Source organism: Suncus etruscus, chromosome 5 (genome assembly GCF_024139225.1).
Source record: "Suncus etruscus isolate mSunEtr1 chromosome 5, mSunEtr1.pri.cur, whole genome shotgun sequence".
Classification (NCBI taxonomy): domain Eukaryota; kingdom Metazoa; phylum Chordata; class Mammalia; order Eulipotyphla; family Soricidae; genus Suncus; species Suncus etruscus.
The window spans coordinates 33,524,497-33,552,212 of NC_064852.1; the positions used below are offsets into that span (position 1 = coordinate 33,524,497).

Here is a 27,716-nt window from a genome sequence, read left to right on the forward strand (position 1 = left end):
ATAAAAAATAAAATATCCTCTAGCCTTCCTTCTCACACCTAGAAAATGACTATAGTAACTGTTCTATTTGTTTTTGGAAAGGTGTTTTACTAGAATCATATAAATAAAGTAGGTCAAGATCCTAGACAGTTTTGGTTTAGAGCAGTGTTTCTTCACGATTTTCCATTCATCATCTTTTTTCACCCAGGAAATGCAGCACTGATGTGAACTGTCAGAAACACCTTGGATTTATTACATGGTTGGTTTTGAATTACATTTTTCTTCTTGTGCATTCAGAAAACTTTTGCTATTGCCAAATGTTTTTCCAGCCCTATGTTTATTTACATGATTCAATATGCTGCATAGCCCCTGGTTGAAGAAGGCAGAGACTAGGGAGGGTATCTGCTTAATATACATGTGTATTTTCCCCTTGTTTGATTATATGCTTTGTGAAGCATAGATCAGAGTCCTCTGTTCCCTTGTGACTTCCCAGAGTATTTTATAGTGATCTACATATGGCAGTTAATATTTATTAAATGGTACTGTCTTATTAATGCAGATTTCAGTAAATGTCCCAGAATTGTGAGCTTGGCAGTTGAGTGTCTTTAGAATCTAAATCCCCAGGTAAAACCTGATGTGTAATGCAAACATGAACACCGAAGTGTGATTAATGTTAAATGCTAACAAGTGAATTCAAGGTTTTTGTTTATGCTGAGCATGTGCTGTTTTGATCCTAGTTAGAGTCAGACAAGGTCAGTACAAATAAAAGACTGAAAGAATTTATTGACTTAAGAGATGTAATCTATAGATTTATGGTATGGTAGACACAAACTGATTTATAGAGGGAAACCATACATGTCCCTCAGTGCCATTAAGCTCTAAGTAGCATAACTCCCAGAATCCCCAGTGAAGGCTGCCAAGTTTCTGAGTTTATTTTTAGAGTATAAATCATGGAAAGCCATCCTTTGGCCCAGGCATCGATATTAACTAAACAAGCACTACAATAAGTAGTAGATTGGTATAATGGGTAAGACTAAAGGTCATCCCGATGATGTTCCAGTGAGAGCTCAGAAGTCATGATAATTTGATATTTATCAATTGTAGCTTAGAGACAGTTTTTGAGTTTATCGTGTCTCTTCTTGAGGTGGTTTGGTTACTTTTTCTGTAGGTTTTATTTTGATTAATTAAGCTTAGAGACAGTTTTTGAGTTTATTGTGTCTCTTCTTGAGGTGGTTTGGTTACTTTTTCTGTAGGTTTTATTTTGATTAATTAATAATACTGATTTGAAGGTGTAAATAAGACATGGCAGAACCTACATTGTTATTACATTTTAATAGCACTTGACATTAATATTTTTCAGTGCTCTAGAATATTGTCTCTGGTTGGCTTTCATAATATGATGTTTTCTCACAGGTCCTTAAAAATAAATCTAACAGTCTCTCTTTCAGAGAGCTATAAATTAACACAGACAACCCCCCGATGGAGTATTTTGTTTAAAATACCTGCTCAGACCTGTATTTTTCTAAGGAAACTCAGCTCCCTCTTGTGGCTTAAATCCCAGTGTCAATTTGTCCAAACCAACCTTTTTGTGCTACTTAAAACTGACAAATATACTTTGAGCTTTGCAATATTTTCATTTTATTGCTCTTTATGGAAAAATGTTTTTTTCCTAGTAAAAGTATGTGGCTAATATAACTGAAATTGTTACCCTTCAAACTCCCTCATTTGTCCTCCTCCAGTTTTCCTGTGGGAAAGATGAGAAACTACCTCTCCTTTGGACAATTCAAGGTTTTCATGAGCTCTATTTTCCTACCATGTGCACCATTTTCTTTATTGTAACTACCTTAAGATTAAATAAAAATAGTAACATAAAATAAAATGCATTTTATTTTAATAAACAAAGAATTAAATAGGATTCATTGCATTTAGAATAATAAGTATTGAAAAGATAAATTGTGAGATCAGGAACTACTTTGTTGTTTACTTCATGAAGGCTAGAGTTGGAAAATTCACAGACTAATAGTATGGTCCCAAACCCAAAATGATAAATTGTGAGATCAGACATTACTTTGGGAAGTTATTTACTTCATGAAGGCTAGAGATGGAAAATTCACAGACTAATAGTATGGTTCCAAACCCAAAATGGAAACGGAACACTTTTTTTAACTTCAGAATTTTTAAATTTAAATACTGTGGTTATAAAACTGTTCATTATTGAGTTTTGGTCTTAAAATGTACACACATATGAGTCTACATTTCCTGCCACTTATGTCACAATTTATCCTCCTCCTGTCTTCTTAATCTTCTCTCTCCTTTTTCACCCCAGTCTCTCTCTCTCCTTCTTAATCTTTTTTTTTTCTTTTAGACATTGTGGTTACACTATTGTTAGTTAAGGAGTACCATGCATAACACTATATATATATATATATATATATATATATATATATATATATATATATATATATATATATATATATATATATATATATATATATATAACCTAAGAATTTGATTTCTGGATCTAAGGTAATTCCCACCAAATTGACAACAGAAGATTCTAATGGTAATGGTAGGAGGATTTGAGTAATTGCCAATTGCAGTGAACATACAATCTATTTCACACACACCCATCACTCCCAGCATGTTGTTGTTGTTGTTGTTGTTGTTGTTTTCCTCCTCCTCCTCCTCCTCCTCCTCCTCCTCCTCCTCCTCCTCCTCCTCCTCCTCCTCCTCCTCCTCCCAGTACTTCTCAGGGCTTACTTTTCACTTTGTGCTCAGAATCTCTTCTAGCAATGATAATACTGTGGTTCTTGTGATGAATAATGTCTTTTATGACTCTGTTAATCTCAAATGGTAGTTCTACCAGTATTGCTCTCAATGTAGGCCAGTTCTATGATCAAACTCTCAACCTAATGCCTATAAGGCAGGTGTTTTAGGAATTCAAGAATCTAGGACATTCCCTATGATGGAATTTTAGGCCATAGTACCTGCAGTGTACTTTTTTTTTTTTTTTTTTTTTTTTTTTTTTTGGTCACACCCGGCAGTGCTCAGGGGTTATTCCTGGCTCCAGGCTCAGAAATTGCTCCTGGCAGGCACGGGGGACCATATGGGACGCCGGGATTCGAACCGATGACCTCCTGCATGAAAGGCAAACTCCCTACCTCCATGCTATCTCTCCGGCCCGCTGCAGTGTACTTTTTAAAAGCTAGGTAAAAAGTGCAGAAACTCTATTGCTAGTGGGGAATACAGTACAAGTATCAATCATCATGATTTGTAATGAAGCAAAAAATATTGCACCAGTAGCATTTTAAATTGTAGATTCAGTTTACTTTTATGTATAATATCAAGAAATATAATTCAACACAAGGAAGTAAAAATGAAGCTTTATACTCTGACTAAAAGAATTGAATAGTTTGAGGAAAAGAAGATACTTGAAAGGGCCCAATACCCTGTGGTAGAGATATTTGTGCTTTGATAGTGGGCACAATGTATTGATATTGTGCATAAAAACACTTACATGTTTGTCAGCCAATTTTATCAGCATTAAATTAAATGTAAATAATATATATAGCAAAAGCAAAGAGGAAGTAGTTATATCTATCTGTGGGCTATTTGAGTCTTAATTATTTTTCTGTTTTATTATACCAGTGGACTTATAAAAATTATTATTCTGTTTGATTTTGTTGGCCTTTTAAAATCTTAGATTATAAACCCTTGTAAAAAATCTCAGGCTTGGGCTCTCCCAAGCCCATAAAATGGACTTCAACATTTTATTTTTATTCTCCCATATTACATAAAATATAACATATCAAATAATACCTGCTTTTGAATTCTAGATGTTCAAATCAAAGCTTAGTATATTTATAGTTGTTACTCATTTTCCCTTACATTCCAAGTACATAGTTCTATGATATTTTGTTTTCTTTATTTTAGGATTTAGGATGAGACAGCGTCATATCCTCATGGAACCCACAGGACCTCAGGGACATTGCCCTCATTTAGTGGAATCAGTTCCTTGTGAAGATCCCATGTGCTATAAATGGCTGGCAACAGAAGGGGTCTGTATTCCTGAACATGGAAAATGTGGCCTGGGATATCGCATACTGAATGCCATTTGTCAGAATGATCAAGGTATGCACAAGGTTGCAAAATGTTGTTCTTTTTTCTATCTTTTTTCTTCTTCCTCCATTTTCTTCCCTCCCTCTTTCTTCCCTCTCTTTTTTCTCTTTCTTTCTCTCTCTTTCTCTTTTTTCTTTCTTCCTTTCTTCTTTCTTTCATTCTTTTTCTTTTTCTTTCTTCTTTCTTTCTTTATCTTCTTTTCTTTTCTTTTCTTTTCTTTTCTTTTCTTTCTTTTCTTTTCTTTTCTTTCTTTTCTCACTTCAGTGTGCTCAAGGATTACTCTGTCAGGACTCAGGGGACTGCAGATTAAATTTGGGTAAATCTAAATACTATCTCTCTGTTTCATTCCACCCCTCTCCAACAAATAACTATTTTTGAGGGAGAGAAGCATATTTATTACATGTATATGTATGTTCAAATCAAGTGCTGAAATATTAAATAGAAAGCACTTAATCAAATGCCACATTGCTGAAAATTTACTACTTTGACATCATATGGTGCAATATACTACATAACAAAACAGTTTTGATGTTGTCTAAACCTAGAGATTATCAAGAAAATAGAATACAAAAATAATTTGATAGTCACAAAATTGTATTTTTGTCATGAAGTCTATATGAGTCATACTGTTAGATATTAACAATTATAATAAATATTTATGATATAATAATCTTTATTATATAAATATATTTATTTATATATACATATGTAATATATATAAATTTAATATAATCTTTATAATAAAGATTCAAGATTTTTCCTCTTATTAAAAATATTTTTGTTACTTTTTTTGTTTGTTTTGTTTTTGGGGCCACACCCAGTGACACTCAGGGGTTACTCCTAGCAATGCATTCAGAAATTGCTCTCGGCTTTGGCGACCATATCGGATGCCAGGTGATCAAACTGTGGTCTGTCCTAGGCTAGCATGGAAGTCAGATGCCTTACCAATTGCACCACCACTCTGGCCACTCTAATTAAAATTCAATATGAAATTAATGTGTAGATCAGTAGACTAGAATCAGTTCTGCACATAATACTAACATATCTAAAGAAACTATATTTATATCTAAAGATATTTATATCTTTACCTAAAGAAATCTATATCTATATCTAAAGATATCTGTTCCCAAAATCACCCTTGCTGTCTTGCTGCCTCCCAACCTCCTTCATTCCTCCCTCCCCTCCTTCCTCCTTTCTTCATTACTTACTTCCTCCCTCTTTTCCACTTACTCCTCACAATAACCCTCCTCCACTCTCCCTTTCTTCTTTTGCCTAATCTTCACCATAATTAAATTGAACACAAATTTTATCAAGTGATATAACTGATTATTATATCACAGAGTTGTTTTAATAATTAGAGGTTAACATCAGCTTTTATTAACTTTAGTCTCTTTTTTTACACTTTAAAACTCAATTAAATAATTCTTGATAGGAAAATGTATGTGCAGTATATTAGCATAGACAAATTAAATCACTTTTAAATTGCTCTCCTTTGAAGTAAGAAAGAATAGTATAGAGATTTCCAATTTGGGCTTTATAAATCAGACAGGATGAAAATTCAAATATCTTACTCCCTTGCTAGATGATTGCAGGAAAAATATCTAACCATCAGATGCATCTTTTTCTGAACTATAAAGTATAGATAATAAAATCTACATCTTACTCTCAGGTTCTGACTTTGAGAAATTGTAAACTTGTTAGGTTATAATGATTAGTCAAGTGCCTGGCACATAGCCACTCAAATTAATTGTGCATGTATTTTATTTGTACTGCATATTTATTGTTTCACATGTTTTGAGGGAATTGTGAAAAGACCATTTGAAATAAAATAATATAAGGCTTAGACCAACCAAACAACTTCTTCTCCTCAAACTTTACATTTGGGAACAAGAAGATTATATTTTGCTTAAACTTCTCTGACAAATAACTGTCAGGTGTTAAAAACTCATTGGCAAGAGAGAATTGTCAGGTCACATTATGTGCATAAAGCTGAAGATTTGTTTCACAACTAGTGTTGTGCTTTCTATTTACTTTTAGAGATATTAATTGCACTGATTTACAGTAGTATTAGAATTTTATTATTTATTACTAATAAATGACACATTTTCAGCATTGTCTTAATTTCTGTAAAAATGAGAAATTATGAGGCATTTATTATTGAGTTTTTTTAGTCTTTGTGGTTTTTAAATTCCCATATAAACAAATTCTTTCTCATTTGTGTACAACAGCATGAAGAAAATTCTTTCTTCCCGATAGCTAAAACAATCTTTTATACAGAGAGAAATTAGTAATGGTCTTATTTCCCTTCTTGTAAATCAGATTCTATTAAATTCTCGGTGATTGATGATAGAAGTTTAGCAGAGAAATGCTCTCTGCCTCTTCACATAGCTCTCTATAGCTATATAAAAATTAACAAAATGTCACACTTTGGGACTGAGAGATAGATAGTATAGCAAGTAATAGTCTTGCCTTGCATATATAGCCAATCTAGTTAAGTACCATTTCTCTATAGCCACTAGCCACATGGCTCCCTAAAACTTGACAGGTATAGTGCCAGAGCACAGAGCCAGAAATAAATCCTGAAGACTCCTAGGTGTGACCCAATAAGGGAAAGAAAGGGAAGGAAGATGAGGAGAGAAGAGAAAAGTAGAGAGGAGAGGAAAGGAGCAGAGTGGAGAGGAGAGGAGTAGAGAGGAGCAGGTGAGGAGAGAGAGGGAGAAGAGGGGAGGGATAGGGAAGGGGGGAGAAGAGGGAGAAAAGAGGAGGGGAGGGAGAGGGAGAGGAAAGGAGGGAGGGGAGGAGAGAGGAGAGGAGGGGTGGAGTGTGAAGGGGAGAGGGGAGAGAGGAGAAGGAGAAAGGAAGGGAGGGGAGAGGAGGAGAGAGAAGGGGAAAGGAGGAGAGAGAAGGGGAGAGGGAAAGGAGAGAAGGGGAGGGGGAAAGGGGAGAAGAGGAGGAGGACAGGGGAGAAGGGGAGGAAGAGGGGAGGGGAGAAAAAGAGGAAGGAGAAGAGAGGGAGAGGAGGGGAGCGGAGAAGAGGAGAGAGGAAGGGAGAAGAAAGGGAGAGGAGCGGAGAGAAGGGAAGAGGGAGAGGACAGGCACAGGAGTGGAGGGGCGACGTGGAAAGGAGAGGAGAGAATGAGAGGGGAGGAGAGGAGGGGAAGGGAGGGGTGGGGGAGAAATGAGGGAGGAGAGAGCAGGAGAAAGGAGAGGAGAGGAGGGGAGGGGAAGAGAGAGGAAAGGAGAAGAGAGGAGAGGGAAAAGGAAAGAGGAGAGGAGAGTTGAAGAGAGGGAGGAGAGGAAAGGAGAGGGAAACAGAGTAGAGGGGAAGAGGGGAGTTAGGAAAAGAGGAGAAGGTGAAAGAGGAGAAAAGGCGATGAGAGGGAGGAGAGGAGAGGGGAGAAGAAAGTAGAGATGAAGAGAGGAGAAGGAAAGAGACAAGAGGGGAGCAGAAGAGAAGAAATAGCTTAGTAATTTTTCATAATTTTTCAAGCTTTATTTAAAGGTTTATATTTGAGTACACAGCCATATATTCTTATAACAATACAAAATTAAACATTCATATTAGATACAATTAACCTGAAGCTTGTTACAAATCGGAAATTTAACATTTTTGTTCCTTTTCATCTTTTGAAGTATTAGTTTGCTTAATTTATATCAGCAGTCAAAGGGAATATTTATCTTCTCTGTACATTTTCCTGAGTCCTATACAAACTGTAGAGTGAAATTTATTTATTGAGATTTTATCAGGGTTCTTTAAAACTATTTTAAGTACTTTGGGGGGTTTTATTTTTTTCTGAGTATGATACATATTTTTCTTTTTCACCAGAGAAAATAAAATAACTATTTTATAAAATAATCATATTATAAATGTAAAAAGTGCAGCTTCTGTCACCTGAGGACAGAAACTGAATGGAGGTAGTATTTTCATATTATTGTTTACAATGTGATATAATTTAGAGTCAAGTAATACATTTGAATATCTAAGTATTGTGTAGATCTTCAATTTACTTAGCTTTATTAATTATAATCTAATCAGTTTTGCTGAAGTTTCTATTCTTACAGAGTATGACTATAACTATACATCTTATTATCTCTAAATTATTATTAATTTTAATGTCTAAATAATTTTATTAAAATTATTTAATAGATTATTTGCATGGGAAGTTTGATAAACAATCTTATTTATAACATGTTGGTGTATGTGTTTTGGATTTTTCCCTTTGCATATTATTTTATTTGTGTGTGTCAATAGACTGTACTGACTGGAGAATATATGGGTTTTTCTTCTATCACTGACAAGTACATTTATTATATTTTAAGGGGGATTTAAAATAAAATGGAATTTGATATCAACTACAGCATGTTTCTCTTTTTCATGATCAAGTTAGTTAAATGTTTCAAACCTTTGTGTCTCATAATGATAACTAGCTCATTGTTACTCAGTTTTATTAGAAATTGATGTGTTTTGGGACCCGGAGAGATAGCACAGCGGCGTTTGCCTTGCAAGCAGCCGATCCAGGACCAAAGGTGGTTGGTTTGAATCCCGGTGTCCAATATGGTCCCCTGTGCCTGCCAGGAGCTATTTCTGAGCAGACAGCCAGGAGTAACCCCTGAGCACTGCCAGGTGTGGCCCAAAAACCAAAAAAGGAAAAAAAAAAAAGGAAAAAGAAATTGATGTGTTTTTGCCATGCTGTGACATCCTCTCAAATTTGAAAATTCCCTGGATGTCAAGGCAGGAAAAAGACATTTAAGTGGTTGGCAATTGAACTATCAACTTTTACATATTACATAATGCATAGTTAATAGTCAGAACCATAGGTTCCTGGTATAAATTTCAGGACTATTAGCTAGTATTAGGGTAAAGAATAAGGCACCACGTGTTTAGTTCATAAATTGTAAAACATGATATCCTAGAAAGAAAGAAATATACTTCAACTAGCATCTTTATTCAAAGATAAGGCAGTATATGTTCTGCATTTTAAAAAGCAAGCAGTAAATATGTATGGTGGTGAATTATATGCCAATTCATTGGCAAATACATGAAACTCTCCTGTCTTGCACCACCGTTTCATACAAGTTCCTTTTGTTATAGTTGCACTAGAATTCCCCAGAAAAATGTTTTGTTTAAATGGCGAATATATTTGCCAAATTGAAGAATGATTTCTTGCATTCATCAATTAGAAACATGGGTAATGCGACTTTATTAAAATTTTATCATAAATTTCTGAGTTCCTATTTATATTATTTATTTTAAACATTGAAAAAATAATATTGTTTTTAATTTAATTAAACTGGAAACTACATAACATATATGTAAAGGCAACACTAAACTACAAACTTTTATTTTACATACCATTATATAATCTTAGTGATGTTTTATCTCATGCAAGTGAGATGCTTTTACATAAATACATACATACATACATACATACATACATACATACATACAAGGACTGCTTTACATTTCTTTATATTTTTTCTCTTTTCTTAAAACTTTTGAACTATTTAAGAACAATATTTGGTTGCATTTTAGAAAGAATGATGAATATATTACTCATATTTATTTGCCACACAAATGTAATCCTATAACAAAGCAACCTATTGAGAGACTGCAAAATCAGAGTTGCCACAGAGAATGGCACTACTGTGGCACTAAAATAAATTTAAAATATAAATGTTATGAAAGTTTAAAAACAATGGCACTTGGGTCAAAAATCAGACTGCTACTATTAACATATATAATCTAAAAGAAATAAGAATAATTTTGCATTTTAAATAAAATACAATTTTCTTATTGCATTGATTTTTATCAGGTTATATTTTGAACAATAATGCACATCTATTTGTAGAGGCTTTTATAATCTTTTTTTTGGGGGGGGGCCACACCCGGCAGTGCTCAGGGGTTACTCCTGGCTGTCTGCTCAGAAATAGCTCCTGGCAGGCACGGGGGACCATATGGGACACCGGGATTCGAACCAACCACCTTAGGTCCTGGATTGGCTGCTTGCAAGGCAAACACCGCTGTGTTATCTCTCCGGACCCGAGGCTTTTATAATCTTAAGAATGTGTTCTAGGTATACAGAGTGATGAGTGATCAGTGAAGGAGGGAAGAAGTTTCCACATTCATTCCAGACGCAGCAGAACTTATTGTTTTCAATACAAATCAATTGAGCCTTGTACAATTTTTATGTATTCATTCTAAAATTTTAATAGACAGTACTTGCCTGAGCAATTTCCTGACTACTGTTGCACTTTGCCTATATATGTAGTCAGAAGTTACTGAGGTGGGTGTGGGGCTATCACACTCTTTTCTGGAGTAACATTCTCCTCAAAATATTTTATAGGGGGCCGGAGAGATAGCATGGAGGTAAGGCGTTTGCCTTTCATGCAGAAGGTCATCGGTTCAAATCCCGGCGTCCCATATGGTCCCCCGTGCCTGCCAGGAGCAATTTCTGAGCATGGAGCCAGGAGTAACCCCTGAGCACTGCCGGGTGTGACCCAAAAACCAAAAAAAAAAAAAAAAAAAAAAAATATTTTATAGGACTCTCCCACTCCTCTCACTTCCCATTCCCTCCCCTCCCCCTTCTTCTCTCTTCTTCTCTCCTCTCCACTCCTCTCCTCTCCCCTTTTCTCCTCTTCCCTCTTCTCCCCTCCCCTCCCCTCCTCTCTTCTCCCCTCCACTGTCCTCCCCTTTCCTCATGTCCCCTGTCTTCCTCTCATCTCCCCTCCTTCCCCTCCTCTCCCCTCCCCTCCTCTTCCCTCCTTCCTCCTCCCCCTCACCTCTCCCTTGCTCTCCTCTTCCCTCCCCTCCTTCCAATCCTCTCCTGTCCTCTCCCTTTCTCTCCTCCCCTCTCCCTCCTCCCCTCCTCTTCTATACTCTCCCTTGCTTTCCTCTCCCCTCCCCTTCTCGTCCCTCCTCTCCTCTCCCCTCCACTTTTGTCCCCTGCTCACCTCTCCCCTCCTCTCCCCTCTCATCCTTTTCTCTCCCCTCCTCTCCTTTTCTCTCCAATCCCCTCTATTCCTCTCCTCTCCCCTCCCTGCCTTCCTCTTCTCTCCTCTCCTCTCCTCTCCTCTCCTCTCTTTTTCTCTCCCCTCCTCTTTTCTCCTCTCCCCTCCCCACCTCTCCTCTCTCCTCCCCACCTCTCCTCTCTCCTCTCTCCTCCTCTCCTCTCCTCTCTCTTCCCCTCCCTGACCTTCCTCTCCTCACCTCTCCTCTCCCCTCTTCTCCTCTCCCCTCCCCACCCCTCCTCTCTCCTCCCCACCTCTCCTCTCTCCTCTCTCCTCCTCTCCTCTCCTCTCTCTTCCCCTCCCTGACCTTCCTCTCCTCACCTCTCCTCTCCCCTCTTCTCCTCTCCCTCTCATCTCTCCCCTCCTGTCTCCTCTCCCTCTCTTCTACATTCTCTCTCGTGTCCTCTGCCCCTCCTCTCTTCTCCTCTTCCTTTCCTCTTCTCATATTTCCTAAATAATAGTACTTTTAATTCATATACAAAAATATGTCCTTGAACCAGTTATAGAGAGTTTGTGCATGAATGCCAGTTTCTGGAACCTTTTAGATGGAATTAGGTGGAATAACTCTAAGGCTTATATTTTCTAGATATCTTAATGATCTGAGACTCATCTTCCCCATGGTAATATTTGTTATTTACATTTCTGTCTCCATTATTTCCTCAATTTTCTATGTCTCCTCTTTTTTACTACTTTTTAGAATTAATCAGTGAAATATTTTACCCAATAATCTTTGTCATATCTTAATTATGATGCAGTTCAGACAAAGGCAATGTTGCTATTTATGGGACCCTTTCCTTTAGGAGATGTAAGATCCAATTTAAATCTACAATATTAGTGATAATATTTATTCTGAGCAATGTTGCACCCTTCGTTAAGAGTTTAATCCTGATTTTATGCTCAAAAATCATTCCTGGTGGGACTCAGAGGATTGTATGAATTCACAGGTTGTCAGTTCCAACCAATGCATGCACCTTACCTCTATACTAACTCTCTTATCTTCAATTTTAAATAATAATATTCTAAAAAGAATATCATCTCACAAAAGATCAATAATTTTAACAACCAATTCTATCAATTATTTTGTAATATCTATCTAAAGAGATTTTCTTATAATGCATCTGTCAAATAATTCTGAACTCATTTTTTTTAATTAGGCAATACCAGAAACACACTATCAACCAGAGATTCTTTGCCAATTCTTGAGTCTTTTAGTATTCACATGGGAGGACTCATTGTTTTACATTTCTATTTTGTAATGGATTCGAAAATCTATTTTAGATATTTCAGTAAAAGTACACATTGCATTTATGTGTTAGGGGAATTATTTGTGTAGGAAAATAGGATCTCAAGTGTTTGGGGAATTGTTCATGGCTTATGTTCTTGATAAGTTGTTCTATTTCTACAGTTTCATAAGTCAGTCAGGGGAAATATAAAATAGATATTTCTCACCCACTCCCACACAATTTCTATTTCAACCAATTTGATATGGCCTCTAGAATTTTTATTATTAACAAGTTTCAAGTTAATATTTATATATTTAGAATGTATAGTTACTGAAGCTATGTTTAGGCCAAAGGCATCTGTGGATAGCCTCATAATAATAGCCTTGTCATAAGTATATATCAGAAGTTGGTTACAAGTGAAAGACATACTGTAGAGTAAGACAAATCAAAGTAATATTCATTTTAAATTGATGTTTCTTATTTCTGCAATAGAAGTTGTTGTGAAATCCATGAAATATATTACTGTCCAGGTGGAATTATAAAGATCTCATAGTGGAAAGTCCAGCCATTCGGACACTCACAGAAAAAGAAGTTACACAACACATGAGATGAGTTATTTAGATTTTGAGGAGAAAAAATTCAGATCACTAACTGGCAGTAGTTTGGATACTGGTAGCAGTATTCTTACCAAAAAGTGTGGTGATGACAAATATATTGTATTAAGTTTCAAAGTAAACATTACATTGCAGTGAAAAGTGCCTAGAAGACCAGGCTACTATTCACTAAAGAAGATTAAATTTGAGAGGTCCCATAGCCAGTTCCCATAATTCCCTTTCATGTAGATGTCTTATAGTGAAATTAAAGGTGAAACTTTAATAATGTTCAGCCATAAGGGACTCCAAAAGAGAAAAATAAAGACATTCTCATCAGAGTTTTCTCATCTGTGTGTATTGGAAAGCAGAAGTAGATATAAAATGGTGAATCAATTTAAATGCTAAAAAGAGAGGAGCTGCAATTCTGCTTTAAATATATTTACTGTAGGCTGTCTGTTTATAAACAGATACTGTACTTTGAATTACTTCCTTTTTCCACTCTATTACTCACTTATATAGTACAAGATGGATTTTGTCTTTGTTCTCCTTTGACTAAGATGCCTAAAGAAAATACTATATTCATATCACTGCCTACTCTTATTTTACACTTCGACTGGATACAGTCTGATTTTTGATATTTTATTATTTAAAAATAGCTTAGAATAAATTGCTTCCTGAGTGTGCTGATGTCTCATCAAAAGGCTTTCTCCTTTTTCTATCTGTTCTGTAATTCCCACTAGGCAATCTACTTACTGTTCTCATTTCATATGATTCAAAAAGCAAAATGAAACAAATTATACTCATCCACATAAGTGTATTTCAAGAGATTAAATGGCAACCATATATTTCAGTGAAAATTAATATGATCATCACCCATGCCATTAATTAAAATTTTCCTCCGGACATCCTACAAGTTTCCATGTAATGTGTATCCCACTGCTAATGGAGATTAGGTGTAGCATTCGTCACAGGGTTACATTTTGTAATTACTAATAATATATAAAAATGGATTTTAATTTTTCCTATGGCCATTGAGTGGTAGCCACTCAATAGCATCTCACATGACTTTCTTCTATATAGAAATGGGAAATTTTTTTTAAATGTTAAAAAAAGCATTTATACCCCAAGAACTATTGGGCCTAAGAACAAATTTTTTCAGGTATATATTGCAGAACCCAGCTTTGCCAATAATTACCTAAGCTCCATATCACTACTGCAACTGGTACCATGAAAGAATAATATAAATATTTCTAGAATCGTAGAAAAATGATCTGAAAGCTGTGTAGTGTAAGAGTGAAGGATATGCAACAAGGCTGTGTGATAGGTGTAAACTTGGGAAGAGATGTAGACACTCTAGTTTCTGAAAGACATTGACATTCCCTGAATCAAGTATGAGATCTGTCTGTTATAAAAATAAACATATATATGTATTTTAAAAGTCAGTTTATACCAGAATTTATTTATGATAGTTGCATACATTTTTGTATGATAGATTGACAGAGTGCCTGCCAGTATTTTAGTTACATAATGCTTTGTGATCCATATATAAAACCTTTACCACACTACAGTACAATTATATATAAATTTGACTATTGCCATTTTATTTTTAGTTTCTCAAGGGTAAAAACTTGAATTATTATTTTGACCTGCATGATATGTTAATATCTGGTGTATACATTTTTGTATTCAATAAATATATATAGAACATAGAATAATCTTAATTGTTTTGTATAATAATCCAGTATTTTTTATTTATATTCCAGAATTACTCATTGATAAAAAAACATCTAACTAAAATATGTTGATATACCAAAGTCTATCACCTATAAAATTCTAATACCAGAATTCAGAATTTGAGATGTTAGATTCAAACTAGTGCTGGGTCTACTCTATCAACTAATCAAATTCATGTTATGTATGGAGCGGTGGCGCAAGTGGTAGGGCATTTGCCTTGCAAGTGCTAATTTAGGATGGACTGCGGTTTGATCCCCCGGCATCTCATATGGTCCCCAAGCCAGAAGCTATTTTTGAGCACACAGCTAGGAGTAACCCCTGAGCACCACTGGGTGCGGCCCAAATCAAACAAAACAAAACAAAAAATCATGTTATACATACCACAACTTGGTCTTGGCTACATTCTATACCTGTATGCTTAATTTGATTAGTTATATTAAGTATAAACTGGTCTAACATTTTCAATGCAATGCTAAAGTCTCCACTAATAATCAATTATTATAGAAAAAATGAAATTCATTACATTTTCTTCAATACAGTAGGGCACACCTGGCTATGCTCTGGGCTTACTCCTAGTTTTGCCCTCAGGATCACTCCCTGACTGGTTTTCTACCATATGGGAGGGTGTGTTTTGAATCAGAGCCAGCTGTGCACTAAGCAAATTTATCACCCACAGTATTTAAATTGAAACTCCAAGATGAGGGGTTGGCATATAAGTTGAGCGATAACATATAAGTAGGGTGTTTGCCTTACATGCAGTCAACCCCGGATGGAACTCGTTTCATTCCCCTGCATCCCATATGGTCCCCCGAGCTAGCCAAGAGCGATTTCTGAGCTCAGACCAGTAACCCCTGAGTGCTGCTGGGTGTGATTTCCCCCTCAAAAAAGAAGAAACCTCAAAATGAAATCCATTTCTAATTTATAGTAATTATTTTGCTTCTCTTTCATTTGTTGGGAGCTATTAGTATGAGAGATGCCATATCATCAGGTACAATGAAAACATAAAGCTCAAACAGGCAGGTGTGTGTGTGTGTGTTTGTGTGTGTGTGTGTGTGTGTATGTGAAAAGTATACGTGAGATAGATATATAGCAGTTAGAGATCTAATATTTTCTGAAAAAAGTTAGTTATAATCATGATCATATTCAGAAAGTTATATACAACTAGTATATATTCATTTGACTATAGTAGGAGTAGATAATCAGTTTCTCTGAAAAAAAATATGAAAGTTTTGTAATCATACCCAAAGAAAAATAGGAGAGAGCATTTCCTACCTTTGTAGTAGAGGTGTTTCTAAAGAAAAAATATTAATAAACTATTAATTTCATACTGTGAAGTTTGATATAAGCTAATAAAAAAGGAAAGGTATTTTATGTGTGTATACTTTTTATATGAAGCAAAATTAGAATACAAGTTTGTAGTAGATTATATTTTATTAAATATAAGTAAATATTTGGGGGTCTGGCCACAACAAAAAGTGTTCACTGTTTACTGCCTTCTCTGCTCTAAGGAATTACACCTTGCAGGACTCAGAGGAACATATGGGATGCCAAGGATAGAACTCAAATAGGTCACATGCAAGGCAGCCATTTTATCATTCTGGCCCCTTCAAATGCTCTTTAATAGGCTTAGAGAAAAGACATTATTTCCCTGGGGTATAATGTTTTAAAAGGCAAATAGGCACACATTAAAATTTGACACATTATGGCTTAACAATGAAAACATACTTCACTTTTAACTATTAACCACAGTGACTAGAATAATAAGCTTGCTGTTACTGGAGGCATTTAAACAGACATAGGATACCTTTTTAAAAGGTGATTATAACGGGAGATTTTCCAGAGATAATCTGTGGATCCTCTCTTGGCTTTCAGGACTATTACCTATACTTTGTTGTCATCAACTTGAAGAAATTTATCATCTTGCCTTAAAATGCCAGAATTGAACTCTAGATATTGTATCAGCTCAAAAGCATCCCTGCATATTTCAACTTTTCCTGAGGAAGAATTTGTTAAAAATAATTTAATTGAATTATACAACTATGTGTTACACAGTTACTGATACATGTGTTTTATACATAAAATATTTCTACATCGATCCTATATCAAATGTCAGAACCCATCAGCAGTGCTCCCGTACTCAAGCATCTCCATGCCCTGACCTTCACACATCTGTGACTTGCCACCCTGCAGGCACATTAAAACTTAGACTTCAAGTTATCAGTGTTGATAAGTTTGTATGCCTAGCTTTGTATGCATAGCTTATACAAACCTTTTGTGTCATCAATATAACCAAAACCTCAAACACTATTTCCTTAATATCTCCCTTTTTTTAATCTACTTACACCTTTTAAAAAAGTAATTGCTTTATTTAAACACAAAGGTTGTTCATAATACAGTTTTTTTCTCACAATTACAATACTGTTCATGATTGAGTTTCAGTAATTAAATATCGAACACCCTTCACTAGTGCACATTTCCCCCACTACCAATGTCCTTTGATCCCTCTCACCCCTAACCCTGTCAACCTACCTCTGGGATTGCCATTTTTTTCTCTTTCCCCCCCATTTTTTTTAGACACTATGTTCACACTATTGCTACTGAAGGGGTATCGTGCCTATCATTTAATCTCTTTTTATCACCCAGTTCTTGTCCAGATTGACAGTTTTTATCATTTTGACACAGTGTGGTTCTTTCTCTATCTTTTTTTTTTTTTTAATATAATTTTTATTTTGATCATAGTGCCTTACATATTGTTGACAATAATATTTTAGGTACATATTTACATAAAATCAGGGGGGATTCCCATCCCCAAATTGTCCTCCCTACTCCCCCGTTTCTGTCTTACCTCCCATTTCCTCTTCCCTCACCCCCAGGGCGGCTAGAATATGTGGTCCCCTCTGTCTCTAACCAACTACTTAGTAGTCTTGCATCAGTTTGGTCTTGATGCCTCCCTTATTTCCCCCTCTAAGTAGGGGCAGGGGTAGCTAGTTCAAGTTGCGTGGTTTTGCCTGAAAAAGAGAAAATAAATAAATAAACCGGGGTAAGAGTTTAATACCCCGAAAATGGGCAGAATCCTTCTAGAGGTTCTCATCATCGATTTGGGAAATGAAGGAGAAAAAGAAGTTGAAACACTCCACCAGTACCAAAAGAAGTGTCAAATATCCAGTGAGGACTCCAGCTATAACGATAAGCACCACAAAAAAACAGATAAAAAATAAACCAAAACAAACTAAAAACAAACACAAACAAACAAAAAACACGCCGTGGTCTTGAAATAAGAAACATGGCGTAGCACATAACGAAAGAAAAGAAAGGAAGAGAAAGAAAAGAAAGAAAAAAAAAAAAAAAGAATAATTGGGGCCAACAATTTCAATAATCACATCCAAACTGAGGAATCGACCAAAATAGCTAGGTAAATAAAAATAATAATAACAATAATAAATGAAGGTAAGATATATATATATATATATATATATATATATATATATATATATATATATATATATATATATACATAACCAAGGTTTTGTGTTTTTTGTATTTTTTTTTCCCTCCTGCCCTGGCACAGTAAATATTGGGGTCATTCGAAAAGGAATTCACTTGCCCTATAAGATATGGGGTTTCTCCGTCCTTGGAGTATACTGTCATGGAATCAGCTCTAGTCTTTGCTCAGGATCATTACTCTCCAGGTTGTGGTTTTTTTTTTTTTTTTTTTTGGTGTGTGGAAGGCTTCTGCTCTGTCCAGTGTGATACCGTCAGAGCTCTGTGTTTAGCAGTCCCAGTATCTGTACATATCCTGAGGTGGGACTTATGGTGAAGTCAGTCTTTGTGAATCTGGAGGTTCTGTTACCTCAGTGCCATTTTAATCCATCTTCTGTGGTTGGTGATCTTGGTCTTTGCGCTGAACCTAGGAAGGCATCTAGGATAGCGTCTTTCTTTGTTCTTCCAGAAGCCCCTTTCCGTTACAATTGTCTCTGCCGGACCTTTGGGACTGGGGATCATGCTTATTGTGCAGGTCTTAGTTCAAACCCTAGACTAGGGCTTTTTTATTGGTCCCAAGATGTATACAGTCTGGTCGTGGTTCTAGTATCCAGTCATCTGTAAATCACGATCTTGGCTTTTGGACCTACCAAAGGGTGCCACGTCTTCTGGTTTTGTCTTGTCGTTAGCTGGTGAGGTAGGCTAAACTGCTCTAAGGTCAAGTTGTTCACATTTTCCTCATTGTCGAGATATCATGTTAGAGCTGGCCCTTGTTGTTGACCCTGCAGTAATAAGGCTGTCCCAGATGGAGATTGTTTCTTACAGCTGTTGTGAGGAGCTGTGCCGTTTCTATGTCTGGGATCCAGGGTTCAAGGCTGGTTGAATGGTATCTAATCACCTGAGGTCTAAGTTGATTCCACATGACATATTTTCAAGGTAGGAGATAACCCTGTATTGTAAACAACTATGAGTTCCTATCTCTAGTAGATAAGAGCTCTTTTTTTTTTTTTTTTTTTACTATGTAAGATTTCCCCTTTATTTAGTGTGCCTTTGCAGGGGGAAGTGGTGCTCCATTATATGTCGAGTATTTGGGGTGGACAGAGTGAGTAACAGAGATAGGTCACATACCCAAAGACGATTAAAAAAAAAAAAAAAAAGGAAATAAAAGTGTATGTGCCCACAAATGTATATGTAAGGCAAACATTTAAATAAATAAGTTAATTAAAAAAATATAAAAAAATTAAAATGAGTTAGCGAAGTTTTTAAAGGACCAATGTGGTGCAAAAGACTACTTTGCATTTGGGAGAGAACAGGTAAAGAGTTGGTGTATTACAGGTCTTATGCCTATGTTGGAAGTACAGTTTTCCCATTGTCTTTTGGATTTTTCTTGTGGTGTGTGGGTTCCCAGGCATCTTCCAATCACACCCCCTGCCCCCCTTCAGATTGGTAAAAATTTGCAGCTGGGAGGTCTTGGAAGAGTTCTTGCATTGGGGATACTATTGGACCTAAGTCCGGTTTCAAGAAACAGTCCATGTTAGGGGGAGTTGGTAGGGAGGGTCTCGCAGCATGTGTCCACAGGGGAGTTGGCTGTCTTTTCTTGCAGGAGACGATGTGTGGGTTCGGTTGGGTGTCCCCTCGCCTGGGTGCTGGGTACTGGTTCATTGGGTAAGGAGGTCGATCTTGATGCCTAAAAGATTAAGGACTGAGGGTGGAGAGTTTTAATATGGTGGGAGATCTGGATGGGATTGAGGGGTGAAGGGATAGTTGGATTTCCGGGGGGGAGAAAGGGGAAGATATATGGGAGGGGTATGAAGGAAGAGAAAAGAGAAAATACCGTAGAAAGGGAGAAGAGAAAGGGAAAAAAGTAAAGAGAAGAGTAGAAGAGAAAAAGAAAAGAGAAAAAAAATAGAGAGAAGAAAGGAGAGAATAGCAAGGGAATGCTGGTTTGGTTGAATGTGTTCAATGACTAGAGCCTGTAGTTTAGGTCTGTACATCGCAGGTATTGCTTTGGTGGTCTGACTGGTCACGTGCTTCGATTCCTAAAAGAAGGTTTAACCTAGAGATAAAGTGAATGTTAAAGAGTTTTCTCGTGGCCGTCTCATAGTGCAAGCAAGGTATGGTATCTCCTGTGGTATCCCGAGTTGCCATCTTAGTTTGTCCGCCCTTTGTATCTAAGGGCGCCTGTGGAAAGAAAAGCTGAGAGGTTATTTTTAAAATATAGTAAGGTAAAGGGATTAAAACGTAGTGTTATGGTATGTTGCCATTGCATTACGTGATTTCCCGCGGTGTTCTATACTTGTGTTCCTGTTTACGATCTCTAAGGGATTATTGTGGGCCTTTGTTGTAGGAGTCTGGTTACATACCTGTTCTCTCCATGTTGCTGTTTCTGTTGTTGCTGTTTTCTTTGTGGTATAATGTGCAGTCAAGAGTTTGCATTGTTCCTTTTTCATGTATTTTGGACACTGCTCCCACGTATATGTTGACTATTACAGTGATCGGAGTTTCTACCCTGTTAAACCCTGTTATATGATTGTTAGGTATTAGTTGTGTATAAAATATATGTTCTAGGTGTTTCAGAATAGTGCTACCATTCTGTGTTTATCTTTTGTCTTCTGGCTTACTTCGTTTAACATAACATGATCTAGGTCCATCCACGTTGCTGCAAAGTCTGTGATTGTATCATTTCTAACTGCCATGTAATATTCCATTGTGTATATGTACCACATCTTAATGATCCATTCATCCGTTGTTGGACACCTAGGTTGGTTCCAAGATTTGGCTATTATACTGAGTGCTGCGATAAATAGTGGGGTGCATATGTATTTTGGAATGAATGTCCTTCCATCTTGTGGGTATATGCCTAGGAGGGCAATTGCTGGGTCAAATGGCAGCTCAATTCTGAGTTCTTTGAGCACTCTCCAGACTTTCCTCCATAGGTGTTGGGCTAGGGGACATTCCCACCAGCAGTGGATGAGAGTTCCTTTCATACCGCATCCCCGCCAACAAAGGTTGTTTCCATTATTTTTGATGTGGGCCATTCTCACTGGTGTAAGGTGGTATCTCATTGTTGTCTTGATTTGGATCTCCCTGATGATGAGTGAAGGTGAGCATGTTTTCATGTGTTTGTTGGCCATCCTTCTGTCTTCCTCAGAGAAGTGTCTATTCATTTCATCTCCCCATTTTTTTATAGCTTTGTTTGCTTTTGGGGGGCTCAGCTTTCTGAGTGCTTTGTATGTTCTAGATATCAGCCCTTTATCTGATATGTCGAGTGAAAAGATTTTTTCCCATTCTGTTAGCTGTCTTCTTGCGTTAAGCAGGGTTTCTTTTGCCATGCAGAAGCTTTTTAGTTTGATGTAGTCCCATTTGTTTATATTTGATGCTAACGTTCTTGCCATTGGTGCTCCATTCTCAAAGACCTTTTTGATATATAGGTCTTTGAGTGTTCTGCCTATTTTATTCTCAATAAACTTTATGGATTCGGGTCTGATTTCAAGGTCTTTGATCCACTTTGATTTGATTTTTGTATAAGGAGTAAGGTATGGGTTGATTTTCACTTTCGTACATGTGGTTTTCCAGTTGTACCAACACCATTTGTTGAATAGGCTTTCTTTGTTCCATTTCAGATTCTTGCCTCTTTTATCAAATATTAGTTGGCTATATACCTGGGGGTTTATGTCTGGGAATTCTGTTCTGACCCACTGGTCTGATGTCCTGTCTCTGTTCCAGTACCATGCTGTTTTGATTACTATGGCTTTATAGTATAGTTTCAAGTTAGGTAAGGAGATGCCTCCCAGCTTCTTGTTTTTCAGTATTTGTTTGGCTATCCTGGGTCTTTTGTGGTTCCAGATGAATTTTGTGAATGCTTGTTCTAATTCTTTAAAGAATTGTGTCTGGATTTGGATAGGGATTGCATTAAATCTATATAGGAGTTTGGGTAGGATAGTCATTTTGATTATGTTAATTCTACCTATCCATGAGCATGGGATGTTCTTCCATTTCTTTAGATCATCTTCAATTTCTTTCTGGAGTGTTTTGAAGTTTCCCTGGTATAGGTCTTTCACTTCTCTTGTAAGGTTGATTCCTAGATACTTGATATTTTTTGATACTATCTTAAATGGAATTGTATTTTTAATCTCTCTCTCCTCAACTTCATTGTTTGTATATAGAAACGCTACTGTCTTTTGTGTATTGATTTTGTAACCAGCCACTTTGCTGTATTGGTTAATTGTTTCTAGGAGTTTTACTGTGGACTCTTTAGGTTTTTCGATGTATATCATCATATCGTCGGCAAAGAGAGATAGCTTGTGTTCCTCTTTCCCAATTTGAATTCCTTTGATTTCCTTCTCTTGTCGGATTGCTATTGCTAGGACTTCTAAGGTTATATTGAATAAGAGTGGAGAGAGTGGACAGCCTTGCCTAGTTCCTGATCTTAGTGGGAATGCTTCTAGTTTCTCACCATTGAGTATAATTTTGGCTGTAGGCTTTTCATAGATAGCTGTAACTATCTTGAGGAAGGTTCCTTCTAACCCTATTTTGCTGAGTGTCTTTAACATGAACGGATGTTGGATTTTGTCAAATGCCTTCTCTGCATCGATTGATATGATCATGTGGTTTTTGTCTTTCATGTTGTTGATGTGGTGTATAATGTTGATTGATTTGCGTATGTTGAACCAACCTTGCATTCCTGGGATGAATCCCACTTGATCGTGATGTATGATCTTTTTGATGAAGTGCTGGATTCGGTTTGCTAATATTTTATTGAGTATCTTTGCATCTATGTTCATTAGTGAGATTGGTCTGTAGTTTTCTTTTTTGGTAGTGTCTTTGCCTTCTTTGGGAATGAGTGTGATATTAGCCTCATAAAAGGAGTTGGGGAGGATTCCTGTTTTTTCTATGGTTTGGAAGAGCCTATGGAAAAGTGGTAGTAACTCTTCTTGAAATGTTTGATAGAATTCACCTGTAAATCCATCTGGGCCTGGGCTTTTGTTCTTAGGGAGTTTTTTAATTACATCTTCAATTTCCTCTGAGGTGATTGGTCTGTTTAGGATTTCTAGATCTTCCTTTTCCAGTCTTGGAAGAGGGTGTTTTTCCAAGAATCTATCGATTTCTACTGGGTTCTCTAGCCTAGTTGAGTATAGTTGTTCATAATATGATCTCATGATATGTTGTATTTCTTGGGGTTCTGTTGTAATCTCTCCCCTTTCATTTGTGATCCTATTGATTTGGGTGTTTTCTCTCTTTTTTTTTGGTGAGTTTTGCCAGTGGTTTGTCTATCTTGTTTATTTTTTCGAAAAACCAACTCCTGGTCTCATTGATTTTTTGTATTGTTTTCTTGGTTTCTATGTTGTTTATTTCTGCTCTGGTTTTTATTATTTCTTGCCTTCTGGATGTGGTTGGACTTCTCTGTTGCTGATGTTCCAATTCTTTGAGGTGATCTTTTAAACTGTTGGTTTTGTTATTTTCCTGATTCTTGACATAGGCCTGAATTGCTATGAGTTTCCCCCTAATTACTGCTTTTGCTGTGTCCCATAAATTTTGACATGTTGTCTCTTCATTGTCATTTGTCTCAAGGAATCTTTTTATTTCTTCCTTGAGTTGTTCTTTGATCCAGCTGTTGTTGAGCAGCATGTTGTTTAATCTCCAGGTATTAGTTTTTCTCCATTGCTTCTTCTTGACCTCAATTTTGAGCTCTGTGGCATAGTGATCTGAGAGGGTACTTCTAATGATCCTTACCTTTGTGGTCTTATATAGGTTGGCTTTGTATCCTAATATATGGTCTATTCTGGAGAAGGTTCCATGTGGGCTTGAGAAGAATGTGTATTCTGCTTTCTGGGGGTGGAGGGCTCTATATAAGTCTATTAGCCCTAAATCTTCTAATTTTTCATTCAGAGCTCTTATTTCTTTGCTATTTTTCTGTTTGGTGGATCTGTCCAGTGGTGATAGTGGAGTATTGAGGTCCCCTGCTATTATCACATTTCCCTTCATGTGTTTCTCCAGGTTTGCCAGTAGTTGCCTCACATATTTTGCTGGCTCTACATTAGGTGCATAGATATTGACCAGGGTTAGTGTTTCTTGATCTAATGTTCCCCTGATCAGTAAGTAGTGACCCTCTTTGTCTCTGATCACTTTCTTGAGGTTGAATGCAATTTGGTCTGATATAAGAATTGCTGTCCCTGCTCTTTTTTGTTTTCCATTGGCCTGAATAATCACTTTCCATCCTTTTATTCTAAGCCTGTGCTTATCCTGCATCTGTAGGTGTGTTTCTTGCAGACAGCAGAAGTCCAGTTTATTTTTCCTAATCCAGTTCTCTACTATGTGTCTTTTAATTGGAGAGTTTAGTCCGTTAACATTTAGGGAGATTATTGAGAGAGAGGATTGTTGTGTAGTTGTGTTGTGTAGGGTGGTTTTTGTTACAATCGGGGGTTTGGATTGTGTAATTCGTCTTTGAGTAAGTCGTTTAGGATCGGTTTTGTTTGCACAAATAGTTCAAATTCGTTCTTGTTTGAGAATGTTTTTAGTCTATCCTCCCATATGAATGTAAGTTTTGCTGGGTATTGGACCCTAGGTTGGAAATTTCTTTCATTCAGTCGTTTAAATATGTCATTCCATTGTCTTCTTGCTTGAATTATTTCAAATGGGAGATCTGGTTTGATTCTTATGTCCCTACCTTGGTACTTGAGGTTTCTTTTCTTCCTTATTGCTTTAAGGAGTTCTTCTTTCTCTTTGTTTTTTGCCAATTGGATTACCATGTGTCTTGGTGTTTGTTTATTGGGGTCTATCTTATTGGGAACTCTTTTTATTTCCTGTATTGGCATTGCAGTATCCTTCCAGAGGGTGGGGAAGTTCTCTGCTATTATCTCTCTGACTATTTGTTCTTCCCCTTTCCCTACTTCCTCCCCTTCTGGTATACCCACAATTCTTAGGTTGTTTCTTTTGTCCTTTTTCATTAGATACTGGACCTTTCCTTCCAGTGCTTTGCCTTTTATTTCTTTGTTGGTTTCTTGATCATTTTTTGTTTGCAGTTTTCCTTCGAGTTCTTCAATGTGTTTCTCCAATTCTGTGTTTCTGCTTGTAAGGCTTGTTACTTTGTCTGTTAATTCCTTCACTTCTTTTTGTATGGAATCTCTCATGTTCTTTAACATTTCTTCTTTAATTTGGCTGATTTGTTCATCCATAGATTTCTTATACTCGATAGCTAGGGTTTCTCTAATTCCTTTTATTAATTCTTGCATTTCCTTCTTCATGGCTGCTTTTAGGTCTTCATCGCGTGTATCTGTGTATTTTGGTGGACTTGGAAGCTTGCAAGAGTTTGTCACCATATCTCCAGATATTAGTGATTTCCTTGATTTACGCATATTTCTTTGTATTTAATGGTGTGTTTTAGAGTGCTGTGCTTCTAATTTTCACCTGTTTTGATCCCCTGTGGTGTGGGAGTTGGTTCCCTCCCTGAGGGTGGTTCTAGAGGGACTTTTGGGTGAACTCCCTGAGGTTTTGATCCTCCTGTACTCTTTATGTGGCCTGGTTAGTTGTTTTCCTCTTTTGTTGGCAGCTAGTACTGGCCCTTTCCTGACCACAGTGGTGGGGCGCACTGTTTCTCCTCTCCTTTTTCTCCTCTCCTCTACTAGTTGGAAGTCAGTCTTCCTCTTTATTCCTGTCAGCAGGTGTAGTTCCGCTTCTGGCCACACTGGTTGCGGGCGCTGTTGAGCCTGACTCTCTGTTCCCTCCCTTATCTGGGGGTCAATGAAGCTCTGCTCCTCTGAGTTACCGCGGAAGAAATTCCCCCAGTCAAGCCCTCCCGGTAGCTGCTCTCAGCCCTAGGGGGGGTCTCAGGTCCACTCTGGGGCTCGGGGCTAGGTTGCTCTAGGTTACCTAAAGGTCCAGGGGGCAGGCCCAAGCTCACCTAGTCTATTCGTCCCACCTGTCCCAGCTGGGCAGGTGACTCCGGCCCACTAGGTACTAGGTAATGTCCTCCCCAGTCTACGCTCGGGTCAGGTGGGATGAACTCTGGGGCCTGGAAGTTGAGGCAACGGGTGGTGTGGTCTCTGTGCCAACAAGCTGGCCTCTGCAGTCTATGGGGGGGGGGGGTCGCGCTCTTTCTCTATCTTAATTGCAATTTTCCACAATTCTTGGCAAGCTTCCAACCATAAAGGAATCCTTCTGACCTTTGTTTCTCTTATTTTTGGATAAAATTATTATACTAGCTTATTTTTTATATCCCACAAATAGGGAAATTGTCCTATGTCTATGCCTCTACTTCTGACTCATTTTACTCAGAAATATACTCTCCATATCCATCCATGTGTAAACAAGTTTTAATTTTATTTTTCATAAAGGTTGAATAGTATTTGTGTAGATCTACCACAGCTTCTTTATCCACTTTTCTGTTTGGACACTTGGGTTTGTTCCAGATTCTGGCTATTCTGAATAGTGCTGCGGTGAACATAGGAACATAGAAGGCTCTTCTGCATTGTGTTTTGGGCTCCTAGGATATTCTTCCTTTATGATTTATTTCTTCTTTGTTCTTCTCCCCAAGTTCAATTGTGATCGTGGTATTCTTTTTACTTTATTATACTATATTTCTTCATGCAGTTACTTATACCAAATATAAGTGAGATGATGCTGTTTTTGTCATTCCTCTTCTGGCTTACTTCACTCTACATATATTCCATTTCCAATCAGGTTGCATCAAATTGCATGATTCTATTGTTCCTGCAGCTGCATACATTCCATTGTGCATATCTTCATTATACATTCATATATCTATAGCTATCTAGGTCGTTTCGATATCTTAGCTTTGTTACTAAGTGCAGCATTGAATAATGTTGTGCATGCATTCTTTTGAATATTTTTACATACTGACCATGAATACCGAAATGTGGCATTTCTGGGTCACATGTCAGCTCAATTCTAAGTGTACTGAGAATACCCTCTGCTTTTTTACACAAGGGTTAAATCTTCCAAACAGTAGTAGATGAGAGTTCTCTTTCACTATACGCCCCACCAACACAGCTTCCACTATTTTTTGATCTGTATCCTTCTCACTAGTATTACATGATATCAAATGGTTGCCTTGATTTAAACTTGCACGATGATAAGAAATGAGTAGCACTAGCATGTGCCTTTTGGTGATCTTGTTTTCTTTGAGAAGAGTCTGTTCACTTCCTCTCCATTTTTGACAGTGTTTTTGAAAATTTTAGTTGTTCTTTATTAGTAATGTATATATTCTGAATATTAAACATTTATGTGAAATGTTGACTGTAAATATTTTTCTGTTTCAGTCAGTTGTCTTTTAGTATTAGACTATGTTTCTTTTGTCAAGCAAAATTTCTTTAACTTGATGTTGTTACAATTGTTTTTTAGTTAGTTTACTTTGCCAGGATATCAGGTCATTACAGATCCCTTTAAGGTCCAACTTTCGTAAATGTCTGCCTACAATTTCATCAATATACGTTTTAATTTTTGGTTCAGATCTCAAGGTCTTTGGTCCACTTTGATTTGACTTTTTTTGGAAATTGTAAAATATGGATTGAGCTTTAATGTCTTACTTGTAGTTATTCGGGCTTCTGAGCACTAATCGTTC

General features: G+C 36.9%; 1 protein-coding gene across 1 annotated transcript in view; it reads left to right on the forward strand.

Moving 5' to 3' along the window:
• Positions 1-27,716, forward strand: part of THSD7B (thrombospondin type 1 domain containing 7B) — a 957,836-nt gene that overhangs the window by 458,627 nt on the left and 471,493 nt on the right. The window contains exon 7 of the mRNA XM_049773766.1: positions 3,913-4,110. Coding sequence (XP_049629723.1) covers positions 3,913-4,110 — 198 coding nt within the window. The remainder of the gene's footprint in view (positions 1-3,912; positions 4,111-27,716) is intronic.